The sequence below is a fragment of the Urocitellus parryii genome, chromosome 3, assembly GCF_045843805.1.
Source record: "Urocitellus parryii isolate mUroPar1 chromosome 3, mUroPar1.hap1, whole genome shotgun sequence".
Classification (NCBI taxonomy): domain Eukaryota; kingdom Metazoa; phylum Chordata; class Mammalia; order Rodentia; family Sciuridae; genus Urocitellus; species Urocitellus parryii.
Window position 1 is genome coordinate 92,606,282 of NC_135533.1, and position 22,093 is coordinate 92,628,374.

Sequence of the window (22,093 nt, forward strand, 5' to 3'; positions counted from 1 at the left end):
ACCAATTTAGAATTGGATTTTTAAAAGTTACTTATTAAATAATCATTGAAGTCATCAGAGGACCAAAAACTCATATAGCAAAGAAATTATGATGTACTTAAAAATCTGGATAAATTTGATTTCCTTGAAGATGGAATAGGCAAGATCATGTGAAACCTTGAAGTGGCATAATTGGACCTGGCATAATAGCTTGAAAGTTATTGTTTGTTGATTGACATTGATCATGAGAGCTGTCAAGAATTTATGAATAAATTGCTTTAAACTAAACTTTATTTCATTTCATGATTCAGAAAACATATTTCAAGAAACTCATACCTGTGGTAATTAATCAGTGAGAATAAAGGTTATAGTTAAAAAATGTTCATAACATATTTTTAGGGGATTTGAGTTTTTGCTAGTAAAAGTGCTTTTTTATTTTGTTTGGTTTCGTTGGTTAGAATCTTGTTACTAATTTATCATCAATTGAAGTCTGCTCTGAGGGAAGTGGAGGTCTAATTTTTATGTCATTCCCTTGGGGTTTTTGTAATTAGCCATTATATTATCAATCAATTTGAGCTCTATTCATTTCATCCATTCTGCCATTAACTAATACTTTTTATTGGTATCAACCAAAAAAAATTGGACTTTTTATGAATAATATTTTGTATAATTTTAAAAGTAGATTAGTAAATAAAATTTGAAATGTCTGATAGGATACTGTTGTTGATACATGAATAACTTGCCTCTTTTTACCTTTCTTAGCAACCGAAGAACCTTGAAGGCTATGTGGGATTTGCCAATCTTCCAAATCAAGTTTATAGAAAATCAGTGAAGAGAGGGTTTGAATTCACACTTATGGTAGTAGGTAAGATATGATTTTGCACTAAAATGGAGTTTTGGTTTCAGTTAAAATGTTGATTAGCTCTGAATAAATTTAAGACAATAATAAAAAAATAGCCCAAATAACTACAGTGAATTTATGTTATCGTTTATCTATTTTTTATATGATTACATTTTCAAATTTAACTTAGTGGTATAATGAGATTTATATATCTTATCTATTGGAAACCAAAAGTTGGAAATGATGGGCAGTAGAGGTGAAATAGAACCCAAAAGAGATTCTCTACAATTGATATTGCAAAAGAAAATAGTGTCTGGTGGTTACTTATTACTTTAGGATGTTTGTTCTGTGCTTTATCTACTATAATGAAGTCATGTCACATGAGCATTTAACAAAAAAAAAATATGTGCTCTAAATTCAGAGGTCGGGTGAAGAAGCATAATCCAAATGATTATGCTTAGAATTATACCCATTTCGAGTATGAGCCCTTGAGTGAGTTAAATATTACCCTTCTTGTTCTCTAATTCAGTCTCATTTTTTTCTTTTGTGTTTTATGTCATGAATATCTTATTCTGTTTTATAGTCCATTTGAAGATTAAGGGCTATTTTGACTGTAGTTTGGTAATATTATTACATATAAAGAAACATATTCTGCATTTTACTATGAGTAAGATTAGTAATTTAAAGTGATGGTTTTATTCTTAAATGACCAATATTTTTACCTCATAGATTGACTTTAGAACCTTTCATGAGTATGATACAATTGCAATTTTATTGTACTTTTATTTATTTATTTATTTTTAAATCAGGTAAAAAGGAGGGTAGTGGATTAATTATCCTTGACAAATAAAATTGATTTAATATTGGTATGGGGGTAAAAAAGATGGTTGAATGAGAAGGATATCATTACCCTAAGTACATGTGTGAAGACATGAATGGTGTGAATATACTTTATATACAGCCAGAGAAATGAAAAATTGTGCTCTGTGTGTATAATATGAATTTTAATGCATTCTGCTGTCATATATAACAAATTAGAATAAAAAATAAATAAAAAATGATTTAATACTAGGCTTTTAAGGTAGTGTTTATCAAGTTTTGTTAATCATGTTTTACCATGTAGTATTTTTATTTTGGTATTAAATTGAATTCATTGAATCAGCTATGAAATACTCCTTTATGGAGAGGAGAAAATATTTTACCTGTTTGGAAGTTGTACACATTGTGACAGTTCATACATTTAAAACTTGGCTCAAAGTTGTAAATTTGTTGGTTAACTTGCCCCACTATGCTTTGGTAGAAGTATAGTATACCTAGCTTGCAAATTCCTGCTGTGGAGCAGAGTTGGATCTAGATATATGGATAAAATAAAGGAAAAGTGTGCCTTTTTTTTCTGGAGGTTTATAGCATCATCATTATATAAAGAAACATTGGCTCTTACCTTAGTAGTTGTAAATGATAAATTGTTATAGTTCTCTGATATAGGTCTATTAGGAGAATTATAACAATAGAAATTTTTTTTTGGTATTAGAATTTTAGTTTGAACAATAAGTTCTTGAACTTAGTAGAATAATGTGTGGTGATCAAGGCCAGATGTTTTAAAATTTCTTTGTCAATTTTTCAGATAAAAATCTGATAAGCTATTTTTTTCTTTCTTTTTGAAATTTAAGTCATCATATATATTTAATTTTGTTCTTTAACAAAGCCATTATAACTACATATCCTACTACTTTACTGACCTATGTAGGAAATCATTGAAAAATATTATAAAATCTGATAAGTCTTTTGATCTTTCTTTTTTAGACTAAATGTATAGTTTGTAAATATATCTTCTCTATAAGCTTTTATGATAAACTCTTCTGGGAAATTCAGCTTTTTTTTTTTTCCCTCCTTCTTAAACCTCAACTGAGGATAAAGGAAAAGAGGTATCCTATAGACTTGTGTGCAGAGACTAAATCTTTTCATCAGTGTAGTAGTTGTGCCTAATATATAGTCAGTCATCTTTTAAATGTCTCAGTATGTTGATCTGTTTTTCAGACTTAGACTGAGTTTTACAGCATTAATCATAGTAAGCCAAAAATTAACCTTTGTTTTAGTATTCTTGACTTACATAAAACTACAAGCAATTTCTTAGAAGTCCTCATTTTTGGGATCTAAATTCAGTACATTTCTGACTCTTAACAATTCTTAAGACTTAAACATTGATTATGTATATCTATGATGAACATCTATAACATTGATTATGTATATATCTCTCTATATATGATAAGTCAAAATACATTCAACTGTTATGTATAACTTAAAAGAACAATAATTAAAAAGACTTAAACATTGGCACAAATTGAGAATCTATATCAGTGATTTCTATTTAAAACTCTTTGTACTTTGTTATAAAGCCTTTGTGCAGTAATCTTGCCTCAGATACTATATCCTGAGTACTTACTTGAATACCTTTTTTTCCTATTTAAGAGGTATGGTGTGAGTTCCCATATTGTATGTCTTAAAAGGAGCATATAATTGGCATGACAAGATAAACTACACATAAAGAAAATAGGTGGAATTTCCAGAAAATGAAGATAAGTCAGTAGACTCACACAAAAATTGAAAATTCTTAGAGTTTAAGAATACAGGAGAGTTTGCCCTGGTTACAGATTATTAATGCCTTATTGTAAGATTGGGGCAGAGTTTTTTTTTTATTATTTAATGCTTTTTTAGTTGTAGATGGACACAATACCTTTATTATTTGTTTTTATTTTTGTGTGTTGCTGCGGATCGAACCAGTGCCTCTCACATGCTAGGCAAGTGCTCTACCACTGAGGGACAATCCCAGCCCCTTAGGGCAGAGTTTTGAGAATAGAATTGAAGTTGAGATCAAGTGAGCATTCTAGTTTTGAAAATAGTAACCCAGCATAAAATTAATGTGTTATACAATGTTTATTATGGATATTGATTGATATACTCAATAAAATGATTTTATAAAGTACCCCAGTTTAGAGATGAAGAAACCAAGGTATTAGATCAGCCTTTTGTTGCATAACTAGCAGGTGACAGAAGCAAATTCATTTTGCTCCTTAGTTTGTTTTGTTGTTCTTTTTTTTTTTTTTTTTTTTTTTTTTGGGACAGAGTCTCACTAAATTGCCAGGCAGGCCTCAAACTTGTGATACCCTCCCCTACCCCATCAGACTCTTGAAGTAGCTGAGACAGTGGTGCCCAGTTTTGTTATGTTCTTAACCATGATTCAGAGGCTCATTTTGGAATACTGGTTCTAGTACACAGTTCAGTAGAGGGCAACCATAATGCTTTGAGCTCACATGAATTCAACTACACACTTTTGTTTCCCCTAAAAAAAACTGGGAAGGGGGAGAGAGAAAGTGTGAGTATATGTGAGAATGGGGTCATGATTTAAGAATGAAAACTGTAGAACCTTTTATGAATTGTATTTTTCCCACTGCTATTCCGTGGGAATTGATGTCTGCCTAGAGTGTCTTGAAATGGGAGAGGAGATTTACTATCCCACTAGTCACTTTCATCTTCCACATACTTTCATAGTGTATAAGCATCACCTTATTGAATATTAATCTGGTGACAGTATTCTACCCCTTTTTTTGTGGTACTTGGGTTGAAGTGTTTCAGGCATGATAGGCAAATGTTCTACCACCGAACTACATCCAAAGGCTAATTAAATCCATTCACTGTGTAACTGCTCAGAGGAATAGTTACTTATTTTAGTGCAGGAGGAAAACAAGTTGCTAGATTATATTTCATTATGCTGTATGGGTGATAAAATTAATTTTCATTTCACATTGACTTTAGGATCTGACCCCTAAGTTGTAACATTATCTTTGAATCTTTGTTTTTGTATGCTTCCTAATTAGATTTAACTATAATGGAGAATAAAATGTTAATTGTAAAAGTCCTGATTTTACTATAATCCTTGAAGGAGGCAGAACTCAGAAAACTGTAGATTGCTTTGTCTCTAAATATTTTGAAAACAGGTGGTATCAAAACTATTAATTTCTTTGAAGATAAAATTCTAATTTTGAGGGTTGGGGCTATAGCTAAGTGGTAAAGTGTTTGCCTAGCACATGTGAGGGCCCTGCGTTCAATCCCCAGCACCACATAAAAATAAATAAATAAAGTTGCTATGAAAAAAAATTCTTAAAAAAAAAAGCCATTATCAAGCCACTTTAAAGAAAAAAATCCAAAATTTGATTATTTCTGTAATTTTGAGATTTGCAGGATTTCTATGATAGAGATTTTTTTTGTTTTAGTTTAATGACATGACATGTATTTGACCTATACCAAATATTTTTAGTAGCAGATTAGCATTTCTATTTTTTAGTAGGAGAATGCTTAGAACATTGGTCTAGCCATTTTTGGAATTCAATGTTTATCATAAAATGTTTTTTGTATATGCTTTATTAGAGATAGTTTATGAGGTAGTCAATGTTAGTATATTCAATGACTGTCATAGTTTCTATTTTTCTCCACCATACTATTGGTGTTTGAAGTGATTTAATAATATCCAGTTATTTGAAAAAGCTAAAAGATAGGTCTGAGAATGTAGGTCAGTGGTAGAGCTTGGACTTAGCATATGAAATGCCTTGGGTTCAACCTCCATCATCTCAAAAAAAAAAAAAAATAGTAACAGCAACAAAAAAATCCTCACCCAAACCAAAAAGGTAATACTGACTCATTTTATATGTAGGCTGTTGGGTAATTAGTGGTTTTTTAAGAGATATTAGTTTGTTGGAATGCTTTAAGTAGTGTTTAAAAAAATTCTTCCTTGAGCTCTCTATTCTTATTTTACTTCAAATAAAATAACTTAATGACTGTAAGCATTGTAAATATACTGAAAATCACTCAATTGTTTAATTAATAAAATAGTGAATTTTCTCTCATTTAAAAAAAAGTAATTTTTTACCCATACAGCATAACAAAACATAATCTAAGAAAAGAAAGTTCAGAGGAAAAAGCAATCGTGAAATTCCATGTATCTACTATTTTAATTTTGTGCATTCTTTCCAGGTGTTTAATCTGTTTCATTGAAGAAATTAGGAAATGCAGAAAAGCAAAATGGGAATAAACATTACCATTTCACCCATCATGACACTTACGTATAGAAACTTGGAATACTTGCAGTATTCCTGTTTGTGAGCGTCTGTAATGTTCTATGATTGCTTTTTTAAATTTAGCGGTAAATTGTGGTCATCTTGCACTGACTGTGGGTCAAATTGTGTTTTTTAAATATTCATTTTATTTTTGAAAAATGGCTAAGTAATCATCCTAGAACTATTTATTACAAACTTGATTTTTGAAAACATAGATGCTTGGTTTTATCTCTCTCCCTTTGGTTTGGTTTAGTTGTAAGAGTATATATCTATTATACTTGGCCATGTTGTCAGAATAGTTATACTTGATAGCTAATAGTAATATCAGAGTAAACATGATTATAGTTGTGTTTTTGCTTGCATTTGCAGTTATTTACTTTCAGTTAAAGCTTTGGAAGTGTGAATTGCTGTTTTTTAAGGCCATTTTTAAAAGGGGTTTGATACAAATAAAAATTGCCCTAAAATAGATTGTGCCATTTTACCTACTCACTGTTATTAATACCTCCTTTTCTGAATACTGCCAACATTGGATATTATATTCTTCCTTTGCCAATTTAATGCCCCCAATAGGTGTCTTATTACCATCTGTATTTCATCATTGCTATTTTTTAAATGTTTATTTATCTTTGATATTGCTGTATTTGCTTCCTTGTTTGTTTTTATGGTGCTGGGGAATAAACCCAGAGCCTTGAGCATTCTAGACAAGCACTGTAGCACTGAGCTCTACTCCTAACCCCTTGCCCTATTTGTAAATGATATACAGTAATAACATTCAGGATGAGATCTTTCATAGCATGCTTATCATAATTCAGAAAATAGATTTTAATTGAGAACAGATTTTAATTCAGTTAAAATCTATTCTCTGAATTATGATAAGCATACATACACTTCATAACAGTAAATGCTAGGAATTCTAGATCAACTTGGATGATATAAAAATGAAAATGGTCAATTCTACCTTCAAAGGAATTTCCAGGGAAGAAACACACACTACTAATTGCAATGTAATAAGTGAAATATACACATGTACGTGTGTGTGAGTGTGTGTGTGTGTGTGTGTGTGTGTGTGTGTGTGTGTGTGTGTAAGTTATTTTTTGGATTTAATGGTAGTAACATCTTACTGGTCTGATAGATATATTAGAATCCCTAAAGTAGTAACTTATTATTGTGTTTAAATTTAAAATATACAAATTATTTTGGAAATTTTATAACAGAACTCCTTAATACTCACGTTTTGGTTTACGTTTTTCGTGAATATCAGGCATCTGTATTTAAACAACATTTAAAACTACCTTATAATACCAAGTACAGCAGCTATGATACTTATTCTAGTTTTAAACTTCAGAGCTATAAATGTTAATCACCACATCAATAGACTTAAAGATAAGAACCGTATGATCATCTCGATAGATGCAGAAAAAGCATTCGACAAAGTACAGCATCCCTTTATGTTCAAAACACTAGAAAAACTAGGGATAACAGGAACTTACCTCAACATTGTAAAAGCTATATATGCTAAGCCTCAGGGTAGCATCATCCTAAATGGAGAAAAACTGAAGGCATTCCCTCTAAAATCTGGAACAAGACAGGGATGCCCTCTCTCACCACTTCTATTCAATTTAGTTCTTGAAATACTAGCCAGAGCAATTAGACAGACAAAAGAAATTAAAGGCATAAAAATAGGAAAAGAAGAACTTAAAATATCACTATTTGCGGACGACATGATCCTATACCTAGAAGACCCAAAAGGGTCTACAAAGAAACTACTAGAACTAATAAATGAATTCAGCAAAGTGGCAGGATATAAAATCAATACGCATAAATCAAAGGCATTCCTGTATATCAGCAACAAAACTTCTGAAATGGAAATGAGGAAAACCACCCCATTCACAATATCCTCAAAAAAAATAAAATACTTGGGAATTAACCTAACAAAAGAGGTGAAAGATTTATACAATGAAAACTACAGAACCCTAAAGAGAGAGATAGAAGAAGATCTCAGAAGATGGAAAAATGTACCCTGTTCATGGATAGGCAGAACTAACATCATCAAAATGGAGATATTACCCAAAGTTCTCTACAGGTTTAATGCGATGCCAATCAAAATCCCAACGGCATTTCTTGTAGAAATAGATAAAGCAATCATGAAATTCATATGGGAAAACAAAAGACCCAGAATAGCAAAAGCAATTCAAAGCAGGAAGTGTGAATCTGGAGGTATAGCAATACCAGAGTTTAAACTGTACTACAAAGCAATAGTAACAAAAACAGCATGGTACTGGTACCAAAACAGGCAGGTGGACCAATGGTACAGAATAGAGGACACAGAGACCAATCCACAAAATTACAACTTTCTTATATTTGATAAAGGGGCTAAAAGCATGCAATGGAGGAAGGATAGCATCTTCAACAAATGGTGCTGGGAAAACTGGAAATCCATATGCAACAAAATGAAGCTGAACCCCTTTCTCTCGCCATGCACAAAAGTTAACTCAGAGTGGATCAAAGAGCTTGATATCAAACCAGAGACTCTGCGCCTGATAGAAGAAAAAGTTGGCTCCGATCTACATATTGTGGGGTCGTGCTCCAAATTCCTTAATAGGACGCCCATAGCCCAAGAGTTAAATACAAGAATAAACAAATGGGACTTACTTAAACTAAAAAGTTTTTTCTCAGCAAGAGAAACAATAAGAGAGGTAAATAGGGAACCTACATCCTGGGAACAAATTTTTACTCCTCACACTTCAGATAGAGCCCTAATATCCAGAATATACAAAGAACTCAAAAAATTAAACAACAAGATAACAAATAACCCTATCAACAAATGGGCCAAGGACCTGAACAGACACTTCTCAGAGGAGGACATACAATCAATCAATAAGTACATGAAAAAATGCTCACCATCTCAAGCAGTCAGAGAAATGCAAATCAAAACCACCCTAAGATACCATCTCACTCCAGTAAGATTGGCAGCCATTATGAAGTCAAACAACAATAAGTGCTGGCGAGGATGTGGGGAAAAGGGTACACTTGCACATTGCTGGTGGGACTGCAAATTGGTGCAGCCAATATGGAAAGCAGTATGGAGATTCATGGGAAAGCTGGGAATGGAACCACCATTTGACCCAGCTATCGACCTTCTCGACTATTCCCTGAGGACCTTAAAAGAGCATATTATAGGGATACTGCCACATCAATGATCATAGCAGCACAATTCACAATAGCTAGACTCTGGAATCAACCTAGATGCCCTTCAGTAGATGAATGGATAAAAAAATGTGGCATTTATACACAATGGAGTATTACACAGCACTAAAAAATGACAAAATCATGGAATTTGCAGGGAAATGGATGGCATTAGAGCAGATTATGCTAAGTGAAGCTAGCCAATCCTTAAAAAACAAATGCCAAGTGTCTTCTTTGATATAAGGAGAGCAACTAAGAACAGAGCAGTTAGGAAGAGCATGAGGAAAAGACTAACATTAAACAGAGACGAGTGGTGGGAGGGAAAGGGAGAGAGAAGGGAAACTGTATGGAAATGGAAGGAGACCCTCATTGTTACACAGAATTACATATAAGAGATGGTCAGGGGAAAGGGGAAAAAAAAAGGGAGAGAATTGAACAACAGCTGATGGGGTAGAGAGGGAAGATGGGAGGGAAGGGGAGGGGGGATAGTAGGGAATAGGAAAGGCAGCAGAATACAACAGTCACTAATATGGCATTATGGAAAAATGTGGATGTGTAACCGATGTGATTCTGCAACTTGTATTTGGGGTAAAAATGGGAGTTCATAACCCACTTGAATCAAATGTATGAAAGATGATGTGTCATGAGTTATGTAATGTTTTGAACAACCAATAATAATTAAAAAAAAGAAATAAGAAGAAAAAAAAATGATGTAAATCTCTTTTTGTTATGTTGTTCCACAATTAAGTGTTCCGGTAATGATTTTCCATTCTTTGTCTATCTTGATACTTTAAATAGAGTCTAGGTTAAAAATATCTGGTATAATAAAATAAGAAATAAGCAGCTAGCAAATTAGGAAGTAGGTAAAACTAATTAAAATAATTCTGAAGACTGTTGAAGGTATAGTCCTACTAGATTATTTTTTAGTTATGTCAGTATTTCAACCTTTTCTAGATAGTATTTTCATACTGACTTTGAGATTAACTTCAATGGCAACATCACACTTTTAAACAATAATATCACAGTAATGATATGTGTTGATGTCTGGCAGTCCTGCTTCTGTGCCAGCAATATGCTAAGCTCATCTCCTGTGCTTCCTGACAGCTCTGTACAAAAACAACCCTAATAAACCTAGTGGCCACAGTTGAGATAATTGTGGGCTTAATGGCCCAGTGGCACACTAGATGCTCAACACAAAATCTCTATGCTTTAGTAGGACAACATTAAGGAAGAAGATGTATACAGGGTGAACTTTGCCTCTCTTTGCTTTAGACTACTTAAAACTGAGAGAGACCAACAATTTCTGGTTTGCATAAGCTTTATTGCCAACTTCCAGGCCAAAGGGTAGGCCACCATTTTTTCTTCTTATTAAAAAGAAGAGGGAACTTCAATTCTATGAGCAAATTCTAGCCTCCAGTTTTCTCAGAGCTGGGTAATCTGGGTGGCAAAATACATAGATCCAACTACTTGTTTGTGCTTAAGTTTATAAAATTCCAGTGTGATTTAAAGTCTTTATTGCAATATCCTAAAACCATACAATGCAAATATTATTCCCTATAAGTTTGTTAGTATGAAATAGTCACTCCTGCCTCTTTTTTAAGTCCTTCCTTAAGTATTTCTAACTTGTATCTGCATTTCCCTATAGCTAATTTTTCTTTCTCTTGCTCTTACTGTGTGTGTCTGTGTGCACAGGCTCTCTCAAAAGCATTTTAATAATCATTATGTTTATTAGATTTTTGTTTTATTTATATTTGTTATTTTTATACTTCAATATCTTAAAAATAAATTTACAATGGAAATAACTAGATTTTTACTTCAAATATAGCTTTTCTTCCTTGCAAAAAAAAAAAAAAAACTTCAGAGCTATATAGCTTTGGATGGATAATTTTGAATCTGTTTCCTTCTTACAGCTAATTCTTATGTAGTCTTTTCTAAGCTAGGCACTGCACTGTGATGTAATAATTATAATAACAACAATAATGATTATAAAAGAATTACAGCATTAGGGTGCCTTCAGCACCTATAAGTATTAGATGATGGTGAAGTGAAGACACTTTTGTGAGCATAGTGTGTTCTGTGTGACTACCCCACCTCAGAGAGGGCTTGAGATAATTACATATGTTAATATATATACTATACATAGAATGTATATACTAAGTCTTTAAATTGTGTTAAGTGTTAATTTTATACCCGGTTTTTTTATTATTACTTTTTAAAAATTTTTATATTCTAAGTAGGTATATGTGACACCAAAATCCATTTTTACTATTACTTTTTAATGACAGTTTTGAGATCTAAAACTAGAAATGAAAAAAGAAAGACAAGGGATGCATTGTATCCCTGTATACAAAATATGGTGTTTTTACTTACCTGTTATGTATAGATTAGGGTCCATAGTCATTTTGGAATATGAGATTTATAGAATGCTTAGAAATGGAAAGACTGGGTCATTGTTCAGTTAAAGACTGCCCCCTTCTAGTTTGAAAGCCACTGCTTAGCATCACTGTGTAGGAAAAAAAAAAAAAAACACCTTCCCCAAGAAAAAATTGACACCTTGTTTCCCCTCTTTAATCCTTTAGATAGGCAAGTAAAAACATTTCTTTAGTATTCTCCTATCACCTTTCCTGACTTCCCTTTATTTACGTCCTCATTTTCCCAGTGGCCTTTAGCGGATGTCTAGCTTCATAGAGCCTTCCAACTGTATTTCCACGAAATCTCTACCTTCTTTGATTCAGATAAACCAAAAGTAGCCCTGTTTCCCTTAAACTAAAATTTAGTGAATACTGACCACAACTAAAAGTTAGAGGGAAAGTCTTTTTTTTCCCCCAAAATATGAAAGACTGAGAGCACTCAAGAGAATACTGGATTTTTAAGGAGGAAAGTTTATTGAATAAGCAGTTACAACTTCTGGTAATAATAGGGAGAATTTAGAGTAACATTAAAGGAGATACAGTATCCAAAAAGTTGATTTCATCACATTTCAGTTAAGTAAAATAACTTATATTTGTTATGAAAGATAGATCAAATCAAACAATATTTTTAGCCTAAATCAAACAATATTTTAACCAAAAAATGGTGGTAACCTTTTTAAAAAATAATTAATCATGAAGAAAGTGTTCCAAGTAGCTAAGTTTTTCTTATAATATGAGGATTAAAAAATGTAGCTATCCATGTGAACCAGGCTGTATAAAGAGTACTTTTTATCTCTGAATATAGTAAAAAAGAGATAGCAAATGTACTAGGCCAGTGGGGTAATTATTGAGTGTCTGGTTGGACTCTTTGCTTCTAGTTAGGTAGAAGAATTGTTTGTTAGATCTTAGGATTGTTGGTCAATTATTGTAATTCAAATGAACTTACTTTAGGATAATTGTAGAGTCAGCTCATAGAAAACCTTATTTAGCTTATATTTGAAGAATAGCATGTGTATCAGTCTGCATACTGAAGGCTACCTTAATAGATTTTAAGGACGTGATATAGTCTTTCAGCAAATTTCAGATCACATATTTTTAGAATGTCTTGAAAATAATCAGTGTCTAATTATATTCTGTTCTTGAAAATCTTTATCAGATAAGCATATTAAAAAGCAAAACAAAGAATAGTATCCTTTCTTGACGACACATCTTTATCCTATGGGTGGTATCTTTTCTTTGTTTTACAGCTAGATGAAAGGAAGGATAAATCTTTACTTTTTAATTTTGCACCCATACTTAAATCCTTACCATTTGGCTTTTTTTCATTATTTTATTTATTTATTTTTATGTGGTGCTGAAGTTCAAACCCAAGGCCTCTCGTGTATTAGGTGAGCGCTCTATCACTGAGCCACAACCCCACCCCTGGCTTTTTCCTTTAATTTAAAGCTGCTTTTTACTAAAAGTTAGTAGGCCTTTTTCTTGTACACTAATCACTTTTTCTTTAACCTCTTCGATGACATTGTTGACCTTGTTGGGTTTTTTTTTTTTTTCATTGAAATTCTTTCCTTTTAAGAATTTGTGGTTAACTGGTTATTTTAAAGCCTCCTTTTTAGGATTCATTTTCCACTGGCCAACTTTATGTTGCTATAATTTGGCATATTTCCTTTGTTAGATTGTCTTAATTTTATCTGTTGTTTGAATCATTTGGACTGCTTCATCATCATATACCTGAAAATACTTGCCTGGGTATTCTGGCCTTTAGAGGTCCGGGGTGTGATATAGTGATTAATTTTGAAGTAGGTCCTTAGCTATTAAATGACATCAATATGAATTCTGGTTAAAAAATATAGTTTGCCCACAGCATGCCTGTAATCCCAGCTACTTTAGAGACTGAGGTAGGACAATATGGAGTTCAGAGCCAGCCTTTGGAACTTAGCAAGGCCCTAAGCAACTTAGAGAGACTCTGTCTCTAAAAATAAACATAAAAAGACTAGGAATGTGGTTAAGCACCCCTGGGTTTAATCCCTGGTACCAAAGAAAAAAAAAAAAAAGATTTTAACGAATAAAATATTCTGAAAAATCCTTAAATCAAACTGTAGTTTGGTGCTATTTCATCTCTACTTCAGTTAAAATGAACACCTGTATCTTAATAATAGGTAACATTTGAGGTATTTTTGTTCTTATGTCAAACACTGCTAATTTAATAAAATAAGTTTCTTAATTGAAGTCCTATACTTGTATTGTGATTCAGTTAGGATTTGAATTGAACAAAACTGTTTTCAAAACCCAGGAAAAGTGAGAGAGGGAATCTGAAGAACAAAATGGAAAATGGTGTACAATGTGGTCATCATTTTCACAAGCACCACCAGGCATTTATTCCATCATGACCAAAAATCTAGAAGAACTGAAGATCCTGCTTTTAAACATTCTTTGCTTTCTTTCCCACACTATTGCAAGATGATAAAAGTAACATCTTCTAACCACAAATATAGTAAACAGTTGAAATGCTTACTGAATTGGCACTCCCATCTTTCAAAGCCTCATTGAAATGTGCTCTCCTTTCCAGACTTCTGTGATTTATCAAGTTTTTGAAATTCTATTGCTCTTGGTTATATCATTTATGGTTTGGATCAAATTCTGCATTGTGTTATTGTTTATTTGCATAGCTTACATTTCAGATCTACCATTTTTGAGGGCAACAATTACATCATATTTTGCATTGCCTATTTATGTGAAAAAAAATTTAATGATCACTTAAAAAGTATTTTATGCTCTTCTAGTCCCTGAAGATCTTATGGCTGCAAACTGAGGAGATGCTAAACAAAACAAAAATAAACATTTATCTTTGACTTCAGGAGTTTTCAGAATATATAATTCTATAAATTTTGGGGTGGAGAGGGTATTAGGGATTCAATTTAGGGGCACTTAATTACTAAGCCATGTCCCCAGCCATTTTTAAAGTTTTTTTAGAGACAGAGTTGCTTAGGGCCTTTCTAAGTACCCGAGGCTGGCTTTGCATTCATTATCCTCCTGCCTCAGCCTCCTGAGCCATTGGGATTACAGGCCTGTGCTGCCACACCCAGCTTGTCCTATAAATCTTGTAGGGTCCTAAAGGATCTCAATCCCAAAGTCCTGAAAGAATCTGACCTTGACTCTTATAAGTAAATATTGCAGTTTTCTTCAAAATCTCATGTGTAGACATTTCATGAATATTTTAGTCTTAGACTAGAAATTTAATATTCTTGAATATGGTAGAATATACATGGCTTACATGGGCTAGACCGCAAAGATGAGAAAGACAGGTGATTTTAACCTTCTTAATGTTAAAGTACATGTGTTATATTACAGATTTTAGGTACTTTTATTTCATAAGGCATTTGACATCTTAACTCGTAAGTAATAAAATATTTTGTTTTAGCAAAGACAAAAAAATAATCCAATTATTTCCCCTTAAAGTCTAACAAAACAAGGGAATGATAATGACTTTGTTGTACAGCATATATATATAGGGCATATCAAAGTCAAGATAATATAAAATAGACATTGATTTGAATCAGTAAATAGATCTCCCAGAATTTTAAAAAATATTGTTTATAAGGAGATATAAAATGTTAGTTAGATTTACTATTATATTTTCTTAAGTTTTCTTAAGCCAGAATATATAATTCCAAACTTTATTATTATTAAATGTTTCTAAGGTAGTGCAAAGGTTAACTTGATTAGGATTGTTTTCACAAATTCTTTGTTCAAGTAGTGCTTGAGTTATAGTCAAGAATATACTGTACTAAGATGGTTCTAATAGATAATTTCTTTCTCAAAACAATTTTGTGATGTTGTAGATATTACCTTTATCTCATTAATAAGGATACTGAAGTGGTGAAATTGTGGTTTGCTGAAGGTCACAAAATCAGTTTAAGATGGAAGCGGGATAAGAAATTTCAAAGACATTTTAAGCTCTAATGGACTGGTACCTTTGCCCATAGCCTTTTTCAAAGTTATACAACTGCTTTCTTAAAACTAGGCATACTTTAAAAAAATATATTGTTGAGATAACTTGGAGTAAGGATATGTGGTACCAAAGGAAGCATTGAGAAGGCTGGAATGCACTTAATTACAGCCTATTTCTATAATATTTCTCAGGTACTGTATTAACTGGTATACCAAATAAATGAACTACTCATTTATTACAAAATAGCTTGTTCTTAGAGTTCCCATATCAATGTCACATTGGTCACAATGATTTGAATAAGATGACCTTGCTTATAAACTTCATTTTATCAGTTTTATTTGAATGACATTTTGGTAACCTCTACAGTATAATAGAATCATTAAAACACTACAGTAGCCTGCTAATCTCATTTGTCTGAGCTTGCTTATTTTCCTTTTTTCTTTCTGGTAGTACTTTAGAAGAAAGTTCACTGAAACAGTGTTAATCTGGCTGAGTATAATTATGTCTTGTAAAGGTTCTTTTTCCTCTTTTTCTTCAGCCTGCTAAAGAAAAGGTTCTAATTTGGGTCCACTTCAGATGTGGGATTTGATGCTTGGTAGGTAGAGAGTATTTAGTCTGAAGAGATCAAAAGCTGTTTAGCTTTCCCTTTTCCCCTTTTAAATTTTGAATTGCTTTGATTTGACCTTTTCTTTTCCCATTCAAAACTCTTTGGGTCTGTTCTCACTATTAAGACTATGTAGGCCAAGACAAAGAGGAGAAGAAGCGTCTTCTTTAGTCTCTTCAGAGTATGGGCAGTATAACCTGGTGGTTTAAGAAATAAGCTTTGCCATTCAGGGTGAGATGTAGCTCGGCTATTTGATAGATATTTGTCTTTGGTAGGTTATTTAACCCCTCAGAGTTTTTGTTTATTCATCTGTAATATTTGGATAAGAACCTTAATAGAGTTTTGATTACATTTTTATTCTGTTTTCTGTCCTGAATTCTTTCTTTTATGTATCCTTTCTTAATGTTGCTAAGTTTTATTTATCCTTCATGATTCAGCTTTGTTGTAACCTCTCCAGACTATCTAATCTCCTCTTTAAAAGTTACAGTTCTGTTTTCTACCATCTTAAATATACATAAATATAGAGCTCATGGTATTTTTCTTATCTACCTACCTGCAAGTCTGTGGTGTAAGTTGGAGGTCTGTTCTGTTTATACTTTTAATTTCATAACTGATAAAAAGTAGGTGATTAATTAATATTTACTGAATGTATTTTATGCAAAGTGGTTTCTCTTTGCTCTATGAGAGTGTTTTGTATTCACAATTTGGCAGTGTTTTCTGTTTTCAATGTGATTATACAGGGTTTGTCATGATAAGTAAAAGAAAATTATTATTAATTTCTTACTGGCTACATGTTTATGGATATTTGGTCTGTGTGAGACCTTATTTGTGAGTTATTGATTGTTCTCTTGTGAATTTTGTTCATGATGAGGATGTTTAAATATCTCAGAGCAGAAATGGCAAGTTATCCAGTTTTTCATTGACTAGAAGTTAACTTATAACTATTTCTCTGTAAAGCATATTTGGCAATAAGCTTATTGATTATTTTGACTATTCATAAAGAGGAAAATACATGTTCCTTTTAGAAAGTTTTGGAAGTAGAAAAAGTTGATGTAAGGGAAAAGAAAACTAGGTCTATAGTACAACTTGGGTTCCCTTTCACATCAACAATAAAACATCCCCAATTTCTTTAAGAAGTTGTAGTAACACTAGCCTCCTCCATTTCTCATACTTTATAATTTTCCTTTTATGCAGAGTTGTGTTCTCTCCTGTATTTTTAGGCTCTCATCCCTTGCTCAGCCACTCTACCAACCTCTCCATGATTTTATATGGATCTCCCATGCCACATATAACACATTCCCTTAGTTTGAATTCTTCTTTTTTTTTTTCTTTCCTCTTTTTAAAGATTTTTATGTTTTTTTAGCCAGGCATGGTGGCATACACCTGTAATTCCAGTGGCTCAGGAGGCTGAGGCAGGATGATTGCAAGTTCAAAACCAGCCTCAGCAGTGTAGTAAGACCCTCAGCAACTTAGTGAGACTCTACCTTAACATAAAGGTGAAAAAAAAATTAAAAAAAAAAAGTGACTTGGGGATTTGGCTCAGTGGTTAAGCACTGCTCAGTTCAATCCTGGTACTGAAAAAGAAGAAAAAGGAGCAGGGGAGACTGCTTTTAGAGCAGTTCTAGGTTCACAGCAAAATTGGGAAGAAGATACACAGATTGTTCATATACTCTTGTTTTCCCACACATGCATAGCTATACCCTCCCCTCACCTACCCACAGGGTTACATTTGTTAAATTGTGAACCTAAATTGACATATCATGATCAACCAAAGACATAATTTACCTATTCACTCTTGGTATTGTACATTCTGTGGATTTGGACAAATATAAATGGTTTTCATCATTGTAATCTCTATTTAGAGTATTGTCACTGCCCTAAATATCCTCTTCTCTTCATATTTATTCCTGTACCACAAACCTAGGTAACTACTGATTATTTTACAGTTTCCCTGGTTTTGCCTTTTTTATAATGTCATAGAATTGGAGTCATACAGTATGAATGCGCATTTAATGTTACTCCATGTTTTTGTAGTGCTGGGAATTGAGTGCAGGGCCTCATGCATGCCAGGCAAGTGCTCTCTCTCTCAGCCACATCCCCAGCATCTTAAAATAGCTCATTTCTTTTTAGTGCCGAAGTTTTCTATTGTCTGGATATACCAGTGTTTGTTTATTCATTCACCAACTAAAAGACATCTTGTTTGTTTCCAAGTTTTGGCAATTATAAATGGAGTTACAATAAACATTCACTTGCAGGTTGTTGTATAGAAGTAAGCGTGCTACTCCTTTAGGTAAATACCAAAGAGCATGATTGCTGAATTGTATGGTAAGAGTGTGTTTTTTAAGAATCTGCGAAACTGTCTCCCAAAGTAACTGTAGTGTACATTTCTATCAGCAATTATTGAGACTTCTATTACTTCACATCCTTTCCAGCATTTGATATTGTCACTGCTGACTTTGGCCATTCTGATAGGTATGTTTTATTTTGTATTTCCCTAATAACATAGGAAGTGAAGCAACTTTTCATATACTTACTTGCCTTCTCTTTATCTTCTTTGGGAAGGTGTCTGTTAAGGTCTTTGATCCATTTTTAAAACATGTTATTTTTCTGTTGTTGAGTTTTAAGACCTTTTATATTTTGCATCCTAGTCTTTTATCAGATGTTTTCTTCTAGTCTGTGTCTTGTCCTCTCATTCTCTTAACATTGACTTTAACAGAGCAGAAACTTTTTTTTTTTATTTTAATGAGTTCCAGTTTATCAGTGGTTTCTTTTATTAATGTGCCTTTGTGTTACATCTGAAAAGTCATTGCAATATTCGAGGTCATCCAGGTTTCCTTTTATGTTATCTTCTAGGAGTTCTGCAGTTTTCATTTTAAATTTAAAACTATAATCCATTTGGGTTTTTTTTGGGGGGGGGTACTGGGAACTGAATCCAGGGGCCCTCAACCCCTGAGCCACATTCCTAGACCTTTTTATAAAATTTTGACATAGGGCCTTGCTAAGTTGCTGAGGCTTGTCTTGAACTTGCAATTCTCCTGCCTCAGCCTCCTGAGCCACTGGGATTACAGGTGTGTGCCACCACACCCAGCTTTTTTTGGATATGTTTTTACAAAGAGTTTGAGTTCTGTCTCTAGAATCATTTTGTTGTATATGTATACAGTTCTTCTGGCACCATTTGTTGTAAATATTATTTTTTACTCCACTGTATTGCCTTTGCTCCTTTGTAACAGATCAGTTGACTATATTTGAGTATATTTCTGGACTCTTCATTCTGTTCTCCTGTTCTATTTGTATGTTTATTTCACTTGTTTATAGGCACCACACACACGCACACACACACATGTATGTTGTGTGTATAGCTATATGCACAAACAATTGAATAGTTACTCATTTCAAACAAAATATTCTCTTAGACCAATTAAGAATAAAAAAAAAAACAATGTTTTTATTTTACTTGTTCTTTCTTCAGTGCTCTTTCTTTTTGTAGACCCAAGTTTCTATTATCTAAAGAATTTCATTTCTTGCAACGTGTATTTATTTTCAACAAATTTCTTCAATTTTTGTCTTGAAAATCTAATTCTCCTTCACTATCTTTTTTTTTTAAATCTAGGGGCACTTTACCAATGGACTACATTCCCAGCCCATTTATTTGTTTGTTTATTTATTTATTATTTTGAGATAAGGTCTTACTTAGTCGCTCAGGCTGGACTCAAACTTGGCAGTCCTGCCTCAGAGGCAGGCGTACACCACTGTGCTTGGTTTTATACTTTTGAAGGATAATTTCATAGTTTACAGAATTCTAGGTTAGTTGGTTGATTTTTTTTTTCTGTCTCTCCTGTCCTCTCTTTCTCTCTCAACACCTTAGATTTTTTACTCTATTCTCTTACTCACATGGTTCTGAAAAGTCAGATGTAATTCTTTTGTTGTTATTGTTGATAAGTAGTTTCCCTTTACCCTGTATTTTTAGTTTTTTGTTTTCTTTTTACAAATGATATGCCTTGTTTTAGTTCTTTTGGCATTTATCCTGCTTTGGTGTCTCTGAGCTCTCTGTGATTTGGTGTCTGACATATATTTTGGAAATATTATCAGTGATTATCTCAAATAGTCTGTTCCCCTCTTATATTCTTATTATTCATAGTTGTGCCTTTTGTAGTTATGTCAGTCCTTGAATAATTTTTTTCATTTATAAATAGGTCTTTTGCCCATTTAAAAAATCTCTTTGGTTTTCAGTTTTGGAGGTTTCTATGGAGATGTCCTCAAGTTCAAAGGTTTATTTTTTTTCATCTGTGTCTAGAGTCTACTTACAAGCCCAGCCAGTCATTCTTCATTTCTGTTAAAATGTTTTTGATCACTGACATTTCTTTGTAGCCTTTCTTCGGAATTCCATTTCTGTTTATATCGCCCATCTGAATATGTAATAAAATATAATCTATTATAAAACCTAATCAAATTGATATGGAAGAGGTAAGACATAGTATTGTAGATGAACATTTTGATTCTGAGACATTTGTTTTTAAATATGTTGTTGGGGAAAATGTGTATCTTAAAATTGTGGAAATTGTGGTGTTCTTTGAATCTATCATTATAGTTTACTTTGCCCAAATCAGCTTAGAAATAAATATAAATAACTTAGAAGAAATAACTACAAGCATAAATTTTGGAGATAATAAATACTAATTCTGCATGAGTACTCTTAAATGGGATTCTGAAATTATTTTTTGCTTTACCAAATGATAACCCTGTGCTATTTGAAGTTTTATTTTGGTAGAGATCACCTAGTTAGTATAGTCATGGTCCATATCGTAAATATATCTTAAAACATATGAAATATAGAGAATAAGTTGGTAAAATAGTAAACTTAATTGTTTCCTTTTTTAAAATGCAGTTTTTCTACCTACTAACTCTTAACTCTTTTTTGGAAACTTCCATAAAAACTTTGATAAAGTTTCTTGAAATAATACCTTGGTTTTGAGCAAGGTAGCATGTGTCTTCTTTATATCCAACCTTAGAGGATGTCACATGCAAATTGGTTTGGAAGCTTTGGTGTATAATTTCAGTATAAGTAATCCAAGAACTGATAGATATCTGTTGACATGACAGAATTGCTCATAACTTAGTTTTAATTCAGAGGGTTTCACATAACTAATCTCAAGAGTTTAAAAGTTTCAAAAAAAATTTGGTAGGAAAAAATTTATTTTTAAGTGAAAATGTAGTTTGTTATTTTTTTTAAAATTTTTAATTTGTTATATATGACAGCAGAATGCATAACAATTCATTACACATATACAGCACAACTTTTCATATCTCTGATTGTACACAAAGTAGAGTCACACCATTCATGTCTTCATACATGTACTTAGGGTAATGATGTCCATCTCATTCCACCATCTTTCCTACCTCCATGCTCCTCCCTTCCCCTCCCTCTCCTTTGCCCTATTTATAGTTCATCTAATCCTCCCATGCCCCTCCCACCACATTATGAATCATTATCCTTAAATCAGAGAAAACATTCTTACCTGCAAATGACATGATTTTATTCTCTTTTATTGTTGAGTAATATTCCATTGTGTTTATATACCATATTTTCATTCATCCAATGAATGGCATCTAGGTTGGTTCCTAAGTTTAGCTATTGTAAATTGTGCTGCTATAAACATTGATGTGGCTGTGTACCTGTAGTATGCTGTTTTTAAGTCCTTTGGGTATAGACCCAGGAGTGGGATAGCTGGGTCAAATTTTGGTTCTACTCCCAGTTTTCCAAGGATTCTCCATACTACCTTCCATATGTGCTGCACCAATTTGCAGTCCCACCAGCAGTGTAAGAGTGTGCCTTTCCCCTACATCCTAGTCAACACTTATTATTGTTTGTATTCTTAAATTCTGACTGATGTGAGATGAAATCTTAGTTTTGATTTTCATTTCTCTAATTGCTAGAGGTGTTCAACGTTTTTGCATATATTTGTTGATTGATTGTATATCATCTTCTGAAAAGTGTCTGTTCATTCCTTGGCT

General features: G+C 32.7%; 1 protein-coding gene across 1 annotated transcript in view; it reads left to right on the forward strand.

Moving 5' to 3' along the window:
* The first annotated feature begins 741 nt into the window (after positions 1-741).
* The window catches only part of Septin7 (septin 7), a 78,362-nt gene continuing 57,010 nt past the window's right edge, over positions 742-22,093 (forward strand). The window contains exon 1 of the mRNA XM_026387609.2: positions 742-844. Coding sequence (XP_026243394.2) covers positions 835-844 — 10 coding nt within the window. The 5' untranslated portion in view covers positions 742-834. The remainder of the gene's footprint in view (positions 845-22,093) is intronic.